Raw genomic sequence first — 18927 nt, forward strand, 5'->3', positions numbered from 1 at the left:
GCAAGTGACTTTAATTAAACCCAGCAGACACACACACACCACAAAAGCAGGAGAGGTACTTGTTGGAACGAAGGGTTTCCCATGGAAGAGGGAGAGGAGACAAGAGAGCGTAATAGGGATTGAAATTAACTAAAAAGTTATGAGAAAAACACATGAAATTGTCAATAAGAAATGAAGACAGTAAGTGCGTTGGCTACCGTGGCTTTTACTAAAGGGTCTTCCATACTTCCACTAGGGGGTTAGACAAGCAGGCGGGAGGGCTGGGTGACATGGTGGAGGAATGAGAAGGCTACGGTTGTGTTTGTGGTGTCCTGCAAACTCACCCGGACTAATCTGGGAGACTATGATGAATATCAGTTAAATGGAAGGCAGAAGTTGCTCAGGTGGGCATCGCGGGAAGCGGAGGGACTTCTGTGTTTTGCGGCACTTCCTCCACACAGCCTTTTGTTTTGTTTTGCTTTGTTTCTCCGTGTAGCCTTGGCTGTCCCTGACTCACTTTGTAGACCAGCCTGTCCTCGAACTCACATCGATCCACCTGCCTCTGCTTCTCGAGTGCTGGGATTAAAGGCATGTGCCACCGCACCTGGCTTTACACACAGCCTTTTAAACTTTTTAACCAAGTTCTAAAACTGCAGCTCGGCAACAAGGTCCAGTCATAACGTGTCTGCAAGTCACCCTCCTCCTCTGCCTCCTCTGCCTCTGAGGCAGGCCATGCCCAGGCGGTTGTAGAGCTGTGAGCCAAGCCATCACCTAGCAGTCAGTTCCTCCAAGTGCTGGCTCAGGGTCTGGGCCCAGAGAGTACAGATGTGCCAGCTCTTTGTAATCATATTGTGCTGGGAACTCTGTCAGACACTGTTCTGAAGCCCAGGATCAAAGGCTGCTAATGCGAAACGACAGGTCTAGAAATAAAATCAAGAGTCAATTCAGAGTCCCCAGAGTCCTGTGCAACCGCCCCTCCCAAGGGTGCTGCCTTTTAACGTGTTCGTTTTCCCCTGGTTTTCACAGATCATCGATGAAGAAGAGACCCAGTTTATGAGTAACTGCCCCGTGGCAGTCACTGAAAGCACTCCTCGGAGGAGGACAAGGATCCAGGTGTTTTGGATAGCGCCACCCACAGGGACAGGCTGTGTGATTCTGAAGTAAGTGAGCATGGACTTTTCCCCAGTGCCCTGCAGTTATCAAAGACTTCCAGTGTGCCTGCAGGAAGAGGCGTGGCTTCTGGGGGCAAATGCTTCTCTGGGTCTTCCCTTTTCTCCATTCTGAATGCATAGTCACCTGTCTCTGATGTCGTCCAGTGTGGTGAGTCTTGCGACCACTCTGCGCTCATAGAGATAATGACACTAGAACAGGCTAGAAAAACATAACCCAATCGGGCAAATATAAGCTTGACTTCCCCATTTAGAATTTGTTGAGGCTAATTTAGAAATATGGGCTAATAAGTGTTTATTATTAGGCTAATTATTATTATGGCGATATTTTCTAACCTGTTAGCGATCAATGAAAACACATACCCCTGACGTATTTTAGAATAAGCCTTTATCTGGGGCAAGGCACATATTACCTCCCAAGCCGTCCTCCGACTCCCAGTCTCCATCCCATCCCATCTGCTTCTAATAATTTCTATTTGGGCTACATCCCATCCATAATCCCAAAATACTTGCTAATGCTCTGCATCAGGGCCAAATCCTCCATCCATGCTGGCCTTGTGCTTCTTACTCCACCTAACCCATGGTGGTGGCCTCCTTCTGTCTCCTCATCCTCTTTCGTCTCCTTCCCATGATCCTCTTCCTGTCTCTGGCTGCTTCCTTTCCCAAGAACCTCTCTGTCTCCAAAGCTGGTGAACCTTAGCCACTCTGATCCCGTTTGTCTGCCCAGGTGTATTAGCTTTTTATTGGTTAAACAGGCATAAGTTTTTAGGCAAGGCTACACGGCAATATTTGGGGTACATTAAAAGACAGCAAGCAGAAATTAGCACCAAAATATATGAGACCAGCCTCCAACAGGACTTTGACTTTTTTTCCTTAGGGTTTTAAGGATCCCCATTAACTAGCATCCTTAAACCATGCTGTGGCTAACCCGATGCCTCCATTTGCCCAGGTTCTCCTTTACAAAGCTATCTTCTAGCTCAGTCAGTAGATGCTTGTGTAGTACGCGCCAGGCCCTATGCAGGAGCTAGGTCACTGCAGACGCCATAAGCAGTGCGTACCCACGATTCAGCACTTGGAGGGGAGGCAGGAGGGTCAGGTGCTCCAGGTGAGCTTTAGCTACAGAGCAGGTTTGAGGCCAGCCTGGGCTACACAGGACCATGTCTCAAAATAAGATACACTTGCTCTCCACTGCCCCTTCCCAGACAGCCTCCTGAGCAACCTCTGGGTGAATTGCTACCAGGGTGGAGGTGGGGCGGAGGGCAGGGCTTTAGTCAGCCAGAATCATTTCCTCTAAAAGACAGCACTGTCTCAAAGGTGCATCTCCAGACTTCTGAACCACAAAGTGATAGCTTTTGAGATATAAACAGATAGGGAGGAAGGCAGTTATTTTCATAGTCAAATAAGTTTATTAGATGCCATATTATGGATCTCCGTCTTTCAGATGGTAACACATACTAGCATGGTTGAAGGCTTTGCAAAGTCCTACCCCAAACCAACAAACCTGTTAATCGTTTCAGTGGCATGTCCCAAACTTACCAAAGAAGCTCCCTTTTAATTTTTCCCCCTTTCTCTTAGGGCACCAGCATTTGAGGTAAATTTTAAAGGCCAATTTCGATTGATGAGAATTTTAGGATTTCAAGCAGACAAATGGTCCTGAGTAGATGGCAGGGCTCCAGTCCAAGCGTCCGGAGGCATCACTTACTTTTTTGGCTCAGTATGGCAGTAAATGCTTGTCATCCCAGCATTTAGAAAGTAGAGTCAGGAAAATCAGAAGGTCAAGGTCAGCTTCAACTACAGAGAGATCTAGATCACCCTGTTTCAAAGAGTATGTGCGTGGTTTTTTTTTTTTTCATGGAGATGGGAGTTTGGACTTTCCCAGCTATGTACCTGTCCTGACTTCCCCCAAGGCGGTGTGGTGTGTGTGTGTGTGTGTGTGTGTGTGTGTGTGTGTGTGTGTGTGTGTTTGCTTCATTTGCTAAAAGTGGACATGCAGATCCACACTGCGGTTGCTCTGGACCACCTTTGAGAGCTGCTAATAACAATGTGGGGGTTGGGGAGAAGTCATGGAAGGCTTCAGGTCTGCTCTGCCTGGAGGTTGTTGCCATGGGGATGACTACAAGTGAAGGATCTTGGGTGGTTGGTGTGGAGGGTACATTTGGCTTCTCTTGTTGGCCCTAAATTGAGAGCAGGGGTGGGGGTTGGAGTTGGGGGGTGATGGGGAAGTGGCGATCGGAGTAAAGCCTGAAGTGTTAGAGTGGACGTGACGTGTCCCAATGCCATGACTCTTGTCATAAGATAGAGGCTCCCTGGCCATTGCTGTTGCGTGCATGCAGTCTCTCAGCCTGGAGACTGGGTTCCAGGATTGACGCTCTAGTTCTCAGACCCCCTAGTACATGGTAGCCTGGCTGCTCTGCAGAGTCTCTCTGTCCTCAACGCCCTCGCTTATCTGGCCCACTTCCTATCTGGCCCACTTCCTTGGTGTTCTCTGCCTTCTTGTTTTCACAAACCAGAGATATTTGATCTTCTGGTAGAATCCAGAAAGGCATCCTGGGTTTATCCATGGACAGCCAACATATGTGAATGTATGCTTTTCTGTTTTAACAATGAACATATGTGGCTTGTTCGTTCACGCCTTTGACAAAGGGAATGGAGGCCTTGTTTGCTTACCCTTTGGGGATATCCAGGCATGGGATGCTTTCAGGCCTGTGCCATCTCACGGGTCGAATGAGAAAGAGAAGACAAGCGGCCGACGTGCCAGGAACCCCGCTGCACATCCAGCTCCCTGGCAGGCTTTGGCTAACTGAGGAGACAGGCTCCCTGGATGGAGCAAGGCAACTCAAGAGCCCTTGCTCTTCCTTTCTCCTGAAGGAATGATATCTGAGCTGCCGCTCTTTGTTTAAAAACCTATAGGTGAGTTATAATCCTATAGGTGAGTTATAAACAGTCACACTGGAAACCTTCAAGCAGTACACACAAGGAGGGAGAGACAGAAAATAAATACTAGAATATAGCTTTAATTTTTTTTATTTTAAAAACCACACCTGTGCTTTTAAAATACTTTCCCTAAAGCCAGGGGTTGTGGCACATCCCTGTAACCCTAGCATTTGGAGGGTGGAGGCTGAAGGATCAGAAAGTTTAGGGTTCTTATGGAGGCAGAAGGATCAGAAAGTTCAAGATTCTTCATGGTTGCACAGTAAAAGCCACCTTGAGCTACATGAGACCCTGTCCGAAGAACACATGGATGGATGGATAGACAAAATACATTTTATATAGTTTATATATAAGGATACAGACTTTCAAACTATATTACTTTTATTTTATATTTAAATTGTATCTATGATTTACACTTAAGTTGATCTTTATGCAGTCTAGGCCATAATATTTTATGAAAAAAAAGTTTCAGGCATTTATCTCTGCTTTACTTTTAACTTTGTTCATTAGTGTTTTATCATTCAAATGTTTGAAACTCAGGGATCGGGAGGAAGATGACATAAGTGGTAAAGTGCTTACTGTGCAGTTGCAAGGACTGGAGTTCCAGTCTCTGGCACCCACGGAACCCTTCATGCACATATAGGTCTCCGTTAGTCCCAGAGCTCCAGAGGTAAAGATAGAGGCTCCCAGAAGCAAGCTGGGTTGTGAGACCAACTGACCGGGCAAGTTCATCCTGCCTCAGTACATAAAAGACCATGTAAGATGCCAACCTCTGGCCTTCGCACGTGCACTTACACAAGTACTTGAACATACACTTGTGGCCCCAAATACGCGAATATTCTTTCTGTGCCTTATCCCACATATATATAAATGGGGGGGTGGGGGGAGCTTGACATTTTGTTAAGGAAAGAAGAAAAATGCACCTGTGCTTTCCCTGAGAAATTTAAATTTTACATCTTTATCAAAACATAACTTTCCTATACTCAAGGCTAAAAAATATTTTATGTTTGTATTCTTACAGATTTTAAAACAGGCTTATGCCTTTTTATCTTCCTAGAGTTTAACTTTGTTAATGACATTGTATCAGTAGGCCACAACAGAAAATGCATGGCCCACTCAACTCAAAACGAGGTGCCAGAGGAGAGTTGCCTGGACCATCTATTTGGGAAGAGTCACAGCTAGGGAGACGCAGACCACCCCGGTCTGAAGGCACGAAGGGAGTCAGGGGAGGGTGATATGATATTCGCCTCTGACAGAGCTAAGGCCTTTGTTGAGAGAAGCAGCCTGAGGTTACCTCACAGAGACCCTAGCCTTGCTGCTTTCTCTACTTCCCCCTGGGCTCTCCCCTTTGGCCCCGCCCCAAGGGCAATGTGTAAGTCTTCCATACAGAGCTTCTGCCCAAGGGAAGCCCAGGAGAGGGAGGCTGGCAGCTCTCTGGAGGAGCGACCCAGAGAGGGCAGCACAGATGGGAGTCAGAAAGCAGTCTTTTTCACAGAGTTAGCCGAACCTCATCATTTGTTGACTGGTGCGTTTCCCCAATGGTGTGGTTTGTTACTTCAGGAAAAGCAAAATCTGCACATAGCTCTGCTCACTTCAGTGCCTCATTTTTTTCTTTTTTTCTTTAATTAATTTATTCGGATTACAACTCAATTATTTTCCCATCACTTGTATCCCCCCATTCCTCCCTCCCTCCTGCTTTTACCCTATTCCCCTCCCCTAGGTCTATGACCAAGGGGGACCTCCTCCCCCACTGTATGGTCATAGGCTATCAAGTCTCATCTCGGTAGCCTGATTATTCTTTCTTTGAGTGTCATCAGGCCTTCCCTCCAAGGGGAGGTGGTCAAATATGGGGCATCAGAGTTCATGTCAGAGTGAGTCCCTGCTCTCCACATAACTGTAGAGAATGTCCTGTCCATTGGGTAGATCAGAGTAGGGGTTTGATGTTAACTACTTGTATTGTCCTTGGTTAGTGCAATAGTTTGAGCAGACCACCCGTCATGATGTTCTTCTAGGTTTCTAGAACCCTCTGGATCCTTCTATTTCCCCATCTCCTATATTTCTCTTACCTAGAGTCTCAGTAGGGTGTCCTCACATCTATCCCAATCTCCTGGTAAGTGAAGACTTCTGTGGGACATGCCTTTTGTGCCCAATTATAAGTGAGTAAATATCATGTGAATCTTTCTGCTTCTGGGTTAACTCATTCAGTATAATAATTTCTAGTTCCACCCATTTGTCCACAAATTTCAGGATTTCCTTGTTTTTAATAGCTGAGTAGTATTCCATAATGTAAATGTACCACAGTTTCTTTATCCACTCTTCTACTGAGGGACACTTAGGCTGTTTCCATGTTCTGGCTATTATGAATAAGGCTGCTATTAACTGGTTGAGCATATGTCTTTGTTGTGTGGTGGAGCATCTTCTGGATATATTCCAAGGAGTGGAATAGCTGGGTCTTGAGGAAGCCCAGTTTTCTGAGAAAGCGCCAGATAGATTTCCAAAGTGGTTGTACTAGTTTGCATTCCCACCAGCAATGAAGGAGTGTTCCTCTCTCCCCACATCCTCGCCAGCATGTGGTGTCACTTGAATTTTTGGTCTTAGCCATTCTGATGGATGTAAGATGGAATCTCAGACTCGTTTTGATTTCAACGCCTCTTTTTAATCTTGTCCTCCCGCCTTGAATCCTGGACTGTTAACATAACTTTGTTTTGGTGACAATTCATCACTCGTTAATCTTCTAAGCATTCAAAATGTCTGTGCTTACTCAAGCAGGCTCATAGTTCCAGGTGAATTGTGAAATACCTGTGGTCTGTTCAATATAACCTGATGTGGGGATTTTCAGCGACACCACATTGAATTAATAGTTGAATGTGGAGGCAGCCAGCATCCCTGCTATGTGTTTTCCAGTCTAAACCAGAACATCTCCCTGCTTGTCCAGGTCTTTTATCTTTCATAGAGATTTGTGGGTTTTCTTCATTTAAAATATTCATTCTAAGCAGGGTTTTGCCCCATGGATTTGCTGCTTTTGTGAATGGGGTCTCTTACCTGGTTATGCTTTCTGATCACTCATTGTCTTTATTGACCTGAGTTTTCAACGCGGAGAGCACTGCATTCTCTCTGTCGCTCCTTCATTCTTTGGAGACTAGAACTATACTTGTTCACATCTGAAAACTGTAATATTGAATGCCTATACCTTTTGTTTCTTTTACGTTTAGATTTTTTTTAAAAATAGAAATGCACTGCCTTTCACTTGAAAGTATCTTATTTGGTTTAAAAAAAAAGTTTAAAGTTAATGTCATGAAAAAAGTTTAGGGAAAACTTTCTGTCTAGCTGGGCCGCTTTCCTTACTTTCCACGTTGAAAGTAGCATTTGCAATCAGCCGGTGCACCTGCCAGATACCCAAACTGTATACCAGAAACTGAGAAAAACTCAGCTCAGAATGCAAATAATGATCCTAACTTTCAGAACACTTCTAGTCTACTTGTGGTATAAATAAAAACACGTATGCAAAATTAGCAACCCCAAGATGAACACAGGGACAGATTCAGCGTGGTTAGAATCTAGAGAGGAGACGGGTGAGGAATAGTGAAGGCTTCTTGGATAAGTCAGCATTTGGGTCTTGGTGGCGATTGTGGCTTTGGGATAAGTGGGTAGAAGGAAAGAGGTTACTCCAGGTGAAAACACAAAGTTGAGTCGAAATCTCAATGAGAACGTGGGGGTGAATGCAGCTCTGGGACACAGTTAACAGACAGACACATTGATCGTGACATCTCTGGAGGCCCCCATCCATTACCGAATCAGACATGTCATCCAATGTCAGTGTCAAGAGGCTGAACTTGATCCAAGAGCATCGAGGGGACAATTAGTGGTTATTAAACAGCGAGGCTGTGCAGCAGGAAGTTTTATTAAAGCTAACACGGATGTTTAAGATCTAGCCACAGAGAGTTCTGGGTGGACCAAAAAAAAAAAAAAAAAAAAAAAAGAAAGAAAAAAAAAAGAAAAGAAAAGAAATGCAATAACAACAGTGAAGGATTCTTCTGTTGGGGATGTGGCTCAGTTGGAAGGGTATTTGCCTAGCACACTCGAAGCCCTGGATTCCATTCCCAGGCCCAGATTAAAAACAGCTTCGGTGGCTCATGTCTACACGTTCCAAGGTCATACTCAACTACAGAAGGAGTTCTAGGCCAGCCTGGATTGCCTGAGACCCTGTGGAGAGGGGAAGAGGTGGAGGGAGAGGGAGGGAGAGAGAGAGAGAGAGAGAATTTGAAAGGGAAGGAAGGAGAAAAGGAAGCTGCCAGCTGTGCCTCAGAGCCTTGAGTAAGGAGGAGCACCAAGCCTGGTAGGAAAGCCTGCAGTCTGCCCTGCTGCCTTCCTGGCTGGTTGTAAAGGCCAGCACACAGTAATGGCGCCTTTTCTTTTTGGCAGACCTGATGCTGTTTCCAGTTTGCATTTGCAGACAGATTCCTGACTTAGCTCCGCTGTGGCAGCAGCGCTCTCTAAAGCCTGCTTTCCCCTTCCAACGAGTGTCCCAGCACTTCAGGTATCATGGTGGACTTTAATGCTGCAAGGTGTTACAGCCAAGTAGCAGATTAGGGGGAAAAATGCTTTCTGTAGGATAGATGCTTCCAGGCTCCCTGGAAGGATGCCCTGTCCCTGTCAGCCTGACCAAGTTTTGTGTCTTGAGGTGGTCCTCTCTTTCCAAGCACTTTTGTGCTCGGGTAGAATTGCAGCTCTTGCTCATCCCTACCAGGAAGGATCTGAGGGTGGAAATTCTCAAGAGGGCAAGGTGGACCATCTGAGGAATTCAACTTTATAAAACAAAGGCAACAATAGCCGAGAGCCAGGCATTGTCCTGGGTCACAGATCCTGGTGTAGACGCTAAGGAGAAAGCTGAGGCTCAGAGAGGCTAGGTAACTTCTCAAGGTCATAGAGTAGGAAGTCCCACCAGTGTCTTGCCCACTCGGGACCCTGCTCTATAGCCTTTCTCCTCTGCTCTTTCCTTTAGTAACATTTATTGGGCACCTTCTGCATGCAGTCAACTGAGGACATGGGGTGGTTGGTGCGTTTGCCCCAGAGCAACCTATAAATAGTATACACCAGGTGCACGGCCCTTCATCTGCAGTACTGAAATCCAAAGACTAAATCTCATGACTTTTTTATTACTCATTAAAGGCCCAAACATTCTGTAGACTAAGCTGAGTATCATCTTTAGTGTGAATATGAGTTAAATCAAACTCCCCAGACCCTGTAGGTATGGAAATACACCATGTTATCTTTCTGAAACCCAAAAAAAGTATTCTCAACTTCAAAATATATTTGGCCTCAGGGGTACATGTGGCCTTGTCATGCAATTCAGCTTGGGTCCCAGGACGCTTTACGAGGGTGCTACAGAAGTGAGAGGAGAAAGCCATGCACAGGGTCCCTAAAAAGGGGTAATTCGTGAGTGAAACAACCTGGTCCAAGCTGCAGCTGCCGTAAGCTGCGGAGGGCTCATTTGGTGTTCTGTGTGGCCAAAGAATGAAGTCAGAATTGAGGCCCTTCACAATTTCCTTCGGCCACCTGTCAAGGCTAGGGGTGGAACTCAGAGCCTTGCATACCCTAAGTGTGTGCTCTACCACTGAGCTACACTTGAGCCGTACTCCAGCCATCTTAGAGCCTCATCTCTAGACAGTGCCGCTGTTCACACAGGACTATGAGATTTACAGAGGCAGGTATCAATTTTGCTGTTGTATTCTCTCTCCCTCTTTCTCTATCCCACTGTGTGTGTGTGTGTGTGTGTGTGTGTGTGTGTGTGTGTGTGTGTGAGAGAGAGAGAGAGAGAGAGACTTTAAAGTAAAAGATGATCAGCCACAACCCATAGGCCAAATCCAACTCAGTCTCTCTCCCTCCCTCTCTCCCTCCCTCTCTGTCTCTGTCTCTGTCTCTGTCTCTCTCTCTCTCTCTCTCTCTCTCTCCTCTCTCTCTCTCTCTCTCTCTCTCTCTCTCTCCTCTCTCTCCTCCTCTCTCTCTACTCCACTCTCTCCTCTCCTCTCTCCTCTCACTCACACACACACACACAGACACACACACACACATACTCACACACATCTATTGGAGCACAGCCATAGTCTTTTATTTGTATATTGCTCAGGGTAGTGGCTTTCATAAGCCAGTATCAGACCCCTGCACCGATCAGGCTGGCGATGTCCAGTGGCTCAGAACACTGACTGCTCTGGCGGAGGACTCGGGTTCAGTTCCCAGCACCTACACGATGGTTCACAACCACCTGTAACTCCAGTTCCAGGAGATCCAGTGCACCCCTTCTGGCCTCTGTGAGCACTGGACACACATAGTGACATGTCAGGTACCTGTCACTTTCTTCTACAAAGGGACAGAAAGTGACAAGTATTGCAGGCAGGCAAACTGTGCGCCATCCAACCCCAATGAGATATCCCTGGCCGCTGAAGTGATGGTTGTGGTCCACGTGGGGCTGAGAGGATGTGGAGAGGTAGGGTAGGGCTGAGAGGATGTGGAGAGGTAGGGTGGGGCTGAGAGGATGTGGAGAGGTAGGTAGAAGTGACTCCTGAAGCCTGCTGTGCTCTTCTCCTCAATGACTTTTCAAATGTTGAAACCTGATCCCCAGTGTGATTATAGGAGACAGACTATGGGGTGATGGGATCATAAGGTGAGAGCCATGGTGAGTGGGCTGAGTGTGAGTGCTTTCCTCCTCTCTGTACTCAATGCCATGCAGTTAGGAGAGCGAGCCATGTGCATCAGGAAGAGGGTGCTTGCTGGACCACAAATCTGACAGCACCTTCATTTCAGCCTTCCCGGCGTCTACAGATAAATTTCTGTTATTTCCTTTAGCCACTTAATTGCTAATAGGTTATGATAGCAGCTCTAATGTGTGCTCTCTCTCTGTGTGTGTGTGTGTGTGTGTGTACACTTATAGAGACCAGAAAAGGTTGGATCCCCTGGTGTGGAGACAGGTGAGCTGTCATGTGTGTGGAAGGACTAGAACTTTGGTCCCCCCACAGGAGTCATCTCTCCAGCTCCTGAGCACCTCACCTCACAGAGCTGTGTACCGACTTCAGTGAACTGAGGTGCAGAGCCTGCATTCTGGGTGATAAAGCAGTCCAGGCATGCAGCTGGGGTCAAACCCACCACCACCTGACTCTCTGTAAGCTACTAAGTGACACTGACTGAGTTTGGCTTCCTCACCCCTGCCTCTTGAGCTGTAAGAGCGAAGCAGAATCCTTTCTGGACCAAGAGGTGAGGGGTCGCCTGTGAGGGAAGATGCTGTTCCATAAATTCTATTCAGAAACTGGGAAACCCTGGCAAGAGACAGGCAGGCTTGTTGATGGGAGATAGTGTTCAGTACTCCGCCCCTTCATGGGCGTCACCTCACCAACTCTTTTTTATCTGTGAGAAAATAGCATAGAAACTGCATATGTGATGACAGTGTGTAATCTGGATAGAAGACTGAGGTTGGGAAGATCTGATGTGTCTGAGGTAATGCTTACTCCATAATCTCTATGGCACCAGTTAGTGAGAAGACCACAGGCTTGCTTGTCATAAGACAAGGTAGCCTCGCTTGCTGCCTGTGACCTCACTACGACACTGGAAGAGTGAGCAAGGAGCTAACACGAGAGATAGGAAGAGCCGACTCTGGCTACTGTGGCGGCTTATAGTGAAAGGCCTGGATCCCTAGGACCAACCATGCAACAGGTGGAATCCAGATGCCAGGACAGTTCATTGGCAGCTTAAACCCAGGCAACTGGAAACCCAGGTGCAGGGTCCAACCCTCGTGGGAGGAAACTGGCAAGAACAAAGCAGGAAGTGCCAGCTGCAGAAGACAGAGCATAGAACACTGCAGTAAACTGAAACCCAGGTGGGAAACGAAAGCCGAAAGCCAGAATCTCCAGAGCTGACATCATGCAGATCCGGCAGGGCAGGGCAGCAGGACAGCCCCAGAAGCACCACGAAGCTCGTCACACTGCACCAGAACCAGGACTAAACAGAGGGATGGATCTAGCCGCCTTCCCCTGACGGAGATTAGCTGCCACTGTGTGCTATGGTCCTGGCCAGGTGGGATCCACCAAAGATATTCTGACCCTGTGAGCATCCTCATTGTTGATAAAGTTAAGTTGACATAGTATAAAAGTAACTATTTTAGGGCAGGAGGAATGGCTTGGTGGGTCAGAGTGCTTGCTGCACCAGTACGAGGACCTGAGTTCAGATCCCAGCACACACGTGAAAAGCCAGGGTTGGCCGTGTACATCCGTAACTCCAGTGTTGCTGGGGACTAAGACAAAGGGATAGCTGGGGTTTGCTGGCTGCTAGCCTAGCTCCAAAACTTCAGTAAGAGATCCTGTCTCAAAGGAACATGGTGAAAATTGGTAGATCAGGACACCCAACTCCTCCTCTGGCCTCCAGGCACATGCGCACAGCTATATACACCCCACAGGCTTGTGCGCATGCACACGCATGCACAGAAAAACACTCAATTAAATTAACCATTTTAAAATTACTAATTCAGTAGGATTTAGTATGTGTTCAATGTTGAAGTCCTTACCAACTTTACCTGTTCTGAAACTTTTCCGTCATTCCAAAGTGAAATGCTTGTCACATGGAGCAGATTCTCCCCCACGCTGCTCTTTCCCCTTCCTCCTGTCTACAGCCTGTGTCTGTGGGTGACTCCTCAATCTTTTCCAGAAGTGGAACTTTCCAGTACTGTTCTGTCTTGCTTTTTTTCCTCTTAGGGCAGTGGTTCTCAACCTTCCTGATGCTGCGACCCTCTAATGCAGACCCCACCAACCACAAAATTATTTCCATTGCTACTTCCTAACTGTGTGATTTTGCTACTGAGTCTTTTGACCTCCAAAGGAGTCGAGCCACCCACAGGTTGAGAATCACTGGTTTATTGTGATCTTCTGGGGCTCATCTGTGTTGTTATGTATCAGCACTTCGGCACCCTTGGGACAGTGATTCCAGGACCCTTGGTAGGCACCTGGTTTAAGGACACTCACACCCATGGTATAAAATGCTGCCGTGCTTACACTCAAACTACACACTTCAACCCTGTCTAGATTACATATAATGTCTACTGCAGTGTAAATTCTACATAAGTAACTTAGTACTTGAATTGTTTAGGAATAGCAACAACAGGAAATGTCTGCACATGCTCAGTATAGACATAACTGGCATTGCATGTTTTTGATGCATGGTTGTTTGAGGCTGTGGTGGTGGGACCTTTGCAGGTTCAACTCTTTCCTTATATAGCTGAAGCACATTCCACGGTATTCATATAGCACATTCATTGATTCCTGTGAACGTTTCGACCTGAGACTATCAAGGCATACAAATCAGAACAGCAGGAAAGTACCAGGTGGAGTCACACCTGTACACAGACAGAAACACACATACACACAATCAGCATGTTTTCCCACACCCGAGCCCCAGCCTATCCCTACAAAAGGCGGTCACATCTCTTATACGAGACTGAGGACAGACAACTTGGCTGTTATACCTGTGATCATGCGTTACTCAGCATTGGGAATCTGTTCCAAGCATCATATGGTACACATGCACACCCTGTGATGGCCAGAGCATCCCTATGTGAGGTCATCTTCCACCATCATCATCGTGTGCGTGCTGCTGTTAGTGAACTGTCATTACGAAGTGTGTGATGAAGTAAGTGTGGGGAAAAAACCAGAATATTTTCTCTTGTGACTAAAAATGCCCTGAGTAGATCTTTTGCCATCATATGTGACCACAGTGCATCAGTCACACATCCAGATAGACCGAAGGCCGAGGCTCACCGGACACACGCTGACACTTGACAAGACAAGGTGAGGTCCTCAGAGAACCACCTTCCTCCAGCAACGCTCACCAGGAGCTGTCAGCTATCAATCAAAAATTGTCCCTGGATTTTTTTTTTTCCTTCCTCCATGCCTGCTTGCCCCGGGGAATACCCAACTTGGTGATGCTGAAGAAATGGGAAGCCATAAGAATTCCTCCCATCCATGGTTAACTACTGCGAGGTGATGCTGCCTCTCCTTCTCCTCCCCAGGCATTTCCCCAACAGCCAGGAAATGGGGTGGGGGTGGGAGCAGGTACTCCTTTATGCCTTAGTGCTGTGCTATTCGTAAATGAAAATCATTGTTAATTTAGAGCCTGACAGCTGTGGCGCATTGGTAAGTCCATGGCAGCTGTCACCAGGACGCCAGCTTCTTTTCCAAACAGATGTTTAATCTGACTTTAGTGCGCCTGCCAGTTTTTCAGGCACAAGAGAAGGGGAGCAGAAACAGAAGCCGTCTTTATATTCATCATTTGGTCTCATTTCAGGACATAAATCGGAATGATTAACAATGACGGAAGAATTACTCTAATTACAGTTTTGGGTTCAGGACCAGTCAACTATCATCTCCTGCGTGGTCCAGAGTCCAGCTTTCATTTTCTTTAATTTTTTTTCCAAAGTGGGAGGCTGTTTGCTGGTAATTACACCCGGGCTCTGAGTGATGTTTCCAGCTTCCCAGCAAAGGCTCCCAAAATGCAGGAAAAAAATTGGGGAGTGGGGAAGGAGCAAGAACTTCAGATGAATGTGCAGAGCTGGTCTTGTCTTGTGGCTCTGGCGGCAGGACACTGTCGAGAGTGGGCAGGGCTCTCAGGACACTGTGGAGAGTGGGCAGGGCTCTCAGAACAGCAGCCTGGCTCCCTACCCATGTCCTTCGATTATGCTCATGCGGCCAGGCAGCTGGCTCCGTGCACTTTGCAGTGTCCAAATTGGGCTCAGTATATAAGGTTCAGGACACCTATCTGTGGCTCCGTGTAGAAACATGGTGAGTGAAGACCCCCTTGATCAGCCTGTCTGTCTCAGTCCACATTGTTTGGAGGACTCCCCAGCCATAGCAGCTATGTTCCAAGGTGAACCCACTTCCTAGGTCTGTTTGTTTGCTTTCGTATGTTTGGCTTTGTCTCACTTAGATTTGACTTTCAGTCTTTAGTATTAGTGATGTCCCACCAATACCCTGCTGTACCTTGTGGACAGCACTCCTGTCATGGGGGATTTAAAAGCCCCATGGTTTCTACCAGGAAGCAGCCCACCACCCCATACCTTACTTGCTTCTTTGAGCATCAAAAGAGAGGACTCGCTTTGCTTCATCAGTCAGAAACTTGATGTGTGCTGCACTGAAAGGATTTCCGTCTCAGATGGCTCCTGTTGGCGGTTGACATGACGAGATCAGGGATCAGCTTGTCTGTGTGGGAGTACTGGTCTGGGGAAACTGAGAAAGGAAGACCTGACTTCAGCATAGGGGGCAGCATCCCGTGGGCTGCGGTCTCGGACGGAATAAAAAATGGAGCGTGAGCTGTACACTAGCATTCATCTATTTCTGCTTCCTGACTGTAGACACAGCGTGGACAGCTGCCTCAAGCTCCTGTCACCCCCCTGCACCCCCCACCCCCCCACACACACCAAGGTGGACTGCATCCTCAAACTATTAGCCCAAATAAACCCTTCCTTCCTTCCTCCCTCCCTCCCTTCCTCCCTCCTTCCTTCCTTCCTTCCTCCCTCCCTCCCTTCCTTCCTCCCTTCCTCCCTCCCCCCCTCCCTCCCTCCCTCCCTCCCTCCCTTCCTTCCTTCCTTCCTTCCTTCCTTCCTTCCTTCCTTCCACTGCTTTTGCTGTGTGTCTTGGTACTAACATACCGCCCAAAGCAACTTTCACCAGATATCTTGGATCCCACCTCTGAAACCAAAGTACGCTGTGTGTATGGCATCATTAGACTAATAGAGACAGTGGTGGGTGCTCTGGACAGGGCCAGGGACACAGCAAATCTGACTCCTGAAAGTCTGGCCCCTCTGATTTTGAAATGAAAAGTGAAGGGTTTTCATTAGGGACTAATTTCTCTGTGACGGCGGAAAGACCAGGCTTCTGCTCAGTGGATTCTGGAGGGATGTTGGGGAAGTCCTAACCGTGGACGGCTGCCGTCTAGTTCCACCGTGCCCCGGGTGCTTCTTTCTCTGCCTCTTCTTCAGGCTTAAGCTCAGTTTGAAGCTATCCCTTAATACCTGAACAACTAAGAGCAAATGCCGGTGGCTAAGGGGACGGGTGTTGCTGGAAGCCATCCAGGGGAACCCATCTGTACCCCTGTCATGGCTTTGGCTGCTGGGGGACCCAACTCCATCCCAAGGGGGTCCCTCTCCTCAGCTGATTCAAACTTTCTGGACATCAAATTCATTGGGTAGCCTTGCTCCCCACAAATAATGTCTCTGTTGAAGCCTCAGTTCTCCCAATTCTAGACACAGTTTCTTTAGTCTATTTAGTTGGGTGTTTGTTTGTTTGTCTTTTTAGCTCTTTAAAATGTGAGTGTCCAGAACTAAGGTCGAACCTTGTCCCCACCACTTACTGCTCCTACCTGGAGAGCCATTCCACTTTGTAAAAGAGTATTACTAGCTTACATTAATTGTACAAACTACCGGGGTCCCATGTGGTGTTTCCGTAAATGCATGCAGCATGTATTTATCAAATGTGGCCTCTCTTTCTCCTCCTCCCCCACCCTCCCACCCTTCTCATGCCATAGCAATCACACTGTAGCAGTTCCTTGGCTTCCACATACTGTTCGTGTCTGTGTCTGGCTTATTTCTCTCAGCACAATGTCCTCCATTTCTACCCACTTTGCTGCAAATGATGGTGAAGGTATCCCATTCTTCTGTGTGGCTGAGTAATGCTCCATTGTGTGTACAAGTCACACATCCTGTATCCACTCATCAGCTGCTGGCCACTTAGGCTGATTCCGCATCTTGGCTATTGTGAACAGTGCCACAGGAACAGTGAATGCACAGGTATTCCTTTGCCGTGCTGACTTTATTTCCTGTGGCCATATGCCCAGAAGTGGGAAGCTGTGTCATATGGCAGATATATTTTAGTGTTTAGACAGCCTCCATGCTGTTCATCATAGCTGTGGTACTAATCTATGTGCTACATAAAGCTTTGTGTTGTCCACAGCCTCTGCTTATGTTTACTTTTTAAATAATATCCATCCTAGATATAAATAGTATCTTATCATAGTTTGTGATGTTGTTTACTTTTGTCTTAAATTTTGTCTGTTTAGTGTGTGTGTGTGTGTGTGTGTGTGTGTGTGTGTGTGTGTGTACACGTGCACACACTGGAGAAGAGGTATAGAGGTCAAAAGATGAGTGGGAGTCCATCCTCTGCTTTTACCCATGTAGGTCTCAGGGACTGAACTCAGGCTTTCAGTATTGGCAGCAGCCGTCTTTACCTGCTGAGCCATATCACTGGCCCTGTTACTGTTTTTGTTTAAAGATGACACTGGAAAGCAGCTAGGCAGACCTCAGATTTGCAGTCCGTCTGCCTCAGCCTCCCTGGTATTGGGATTATAGCACACACCTGGCTTAGTCTCTTCTAGCTGTAATTTGCATTTCCCCAATGGCTAATGATATTAAGCAGATGTTCATATATTTACTGGTCATTTTTCTTTCTTCTTTTGAGAAATAATCTGTGCAGATAATTTGACCATTTTTAACCAGATTACTTAACTGAAAGTTCCTTTTATTTTCAGACTATTAGGCCTACCAATGCCAATAGTCAGCAAATACCTTCTTCTATCCTGGAGCTGTCTCTTCGCTCTGCCAATCATTTTATTTGCTACACAGAAGTAGACCTTGCCAATTTGTATTTCTGTTTCCTTTGTTTTGTGGGCCCTGCCCATGGAACCATTTTCTGATCCCATATATCAAAGTGCCCCGCCCCTGCCCGAGTTTTCATCCACTATCTAAGTCTCTGCTCCATTTTGAGTTGAATTTTCTACAGGTTGAGAGACAGAGGTCAAAACTGAGTCACCTGTAGCCCGTAGTTAAGTCTCCCAGGGACGCTGACTAACAAGACTGTCTTTCCTCCAGGGGTGTTGTTTGATGCCTCAGAAGGGATCAGTCAGCATGCTTAGCTCTATTTGGGGGGGTCCCCATTCTGCTCTACTGGTCGTGATGTTTGGGGGTTAATACCATGTGGCTTGAGTTATCTTTCTTAACATCAGGCCTTGTAATGCCTCCAACCTTATTCTTCTTGTTCAAGGTTTTTGGCTTTTTGCCATCTTTTATGTTTCCATACAAATTGTAGGATTGTTTTGTCCACATCTACAAATAATACCATTTTTAATGGTTTATTTTATTTTTAATTATCTGTACATATGTGTGCCTGAGGGATGTGCCATGTGCACATGAACGTAGGTGCCTTGGGAAGCCAGAAGAGGGCATCTGATCTCCTGGAGCTGGAAACGACAGGTGGCTGTGGGCACCGCAGAAGCAGAGGGCTCTTAACCACTTCTCTAGCTGGGATCAATGATTTGTGGCACATAGCGTACCATGCAGAAGTCACCAAGTTTGCCTCTGTGGGCCAGGTAAAAAGGGAGGCCATAGAAGTTCAAGCAGATGAGGTACAGACAATAGTGGGTACAGGGTGTTCACCGTGTGGCTACTCCTACAGTGGGGATAGAGGCCGCCATCAAAGGACGGGGAGGGTATTGCTGGTAATAGCTTTGCTACTAGCTGGGTCCTCTGGTACTGACTGCCCTCTCAGCGCTCAGAAGCCAGGGGCACTTAACCTCTGGCAGCTCAACTCGTGAGTCCAGACTCTGCATAGTGAGAGGCAAGCACAGAAACTGCAGCACCCCAGCTGGGGTTCCCACCCCATCCTCGTGGCAGTGTGTGGTCACACAAGGTGCATGGCTAACAGTGCCAGGAACCGCATAGGTGGGTGGTGGCAGGAACTGAGCTGTCTGTCAGCCAGGAGCAGTGCACAGCTGGAAACTGTGGCTGGCCGAGACCTGGCAAGTCCCTCTTGGCCCTCTTTGG

The 18927-nt window shown here is 47.1% G+C and overlaps 1 protein-coding gene across 1 annotated transcript in view; it reads left to right on the forward strand.

The window, feature by feature from the left end:
- Nucleotides 1–18927, forward strand: part of Spon1 (spondin 1) — a 290135-nt gene that overhangs the window by 76747 nt on the left and 194461 nt on the right. Inside the window, exon 3 of the mRNA XM_051149253.1 lies at nucleotides 1006–1139. Coding sequence (XP_051005210.1) covers nucleotides 1006–1139 — 134 coding nt within the window. The remainder of the gene's footprint in view (nucleotides 1–1005; nucleotides 1140–18927) is intronic.

Source organism: Acomys russatus, chromosome 7 (genome assembly GCF_903995435.1).
Source record: "Acomys russatus chromosome 7, mAcoRus1.1, whole genome shotgun sequence".
NCBI lineage: Eukaryota > Metazoa > Chordata > Mammalia > Rodentia > Muridae > Acomys > Acomys russatus.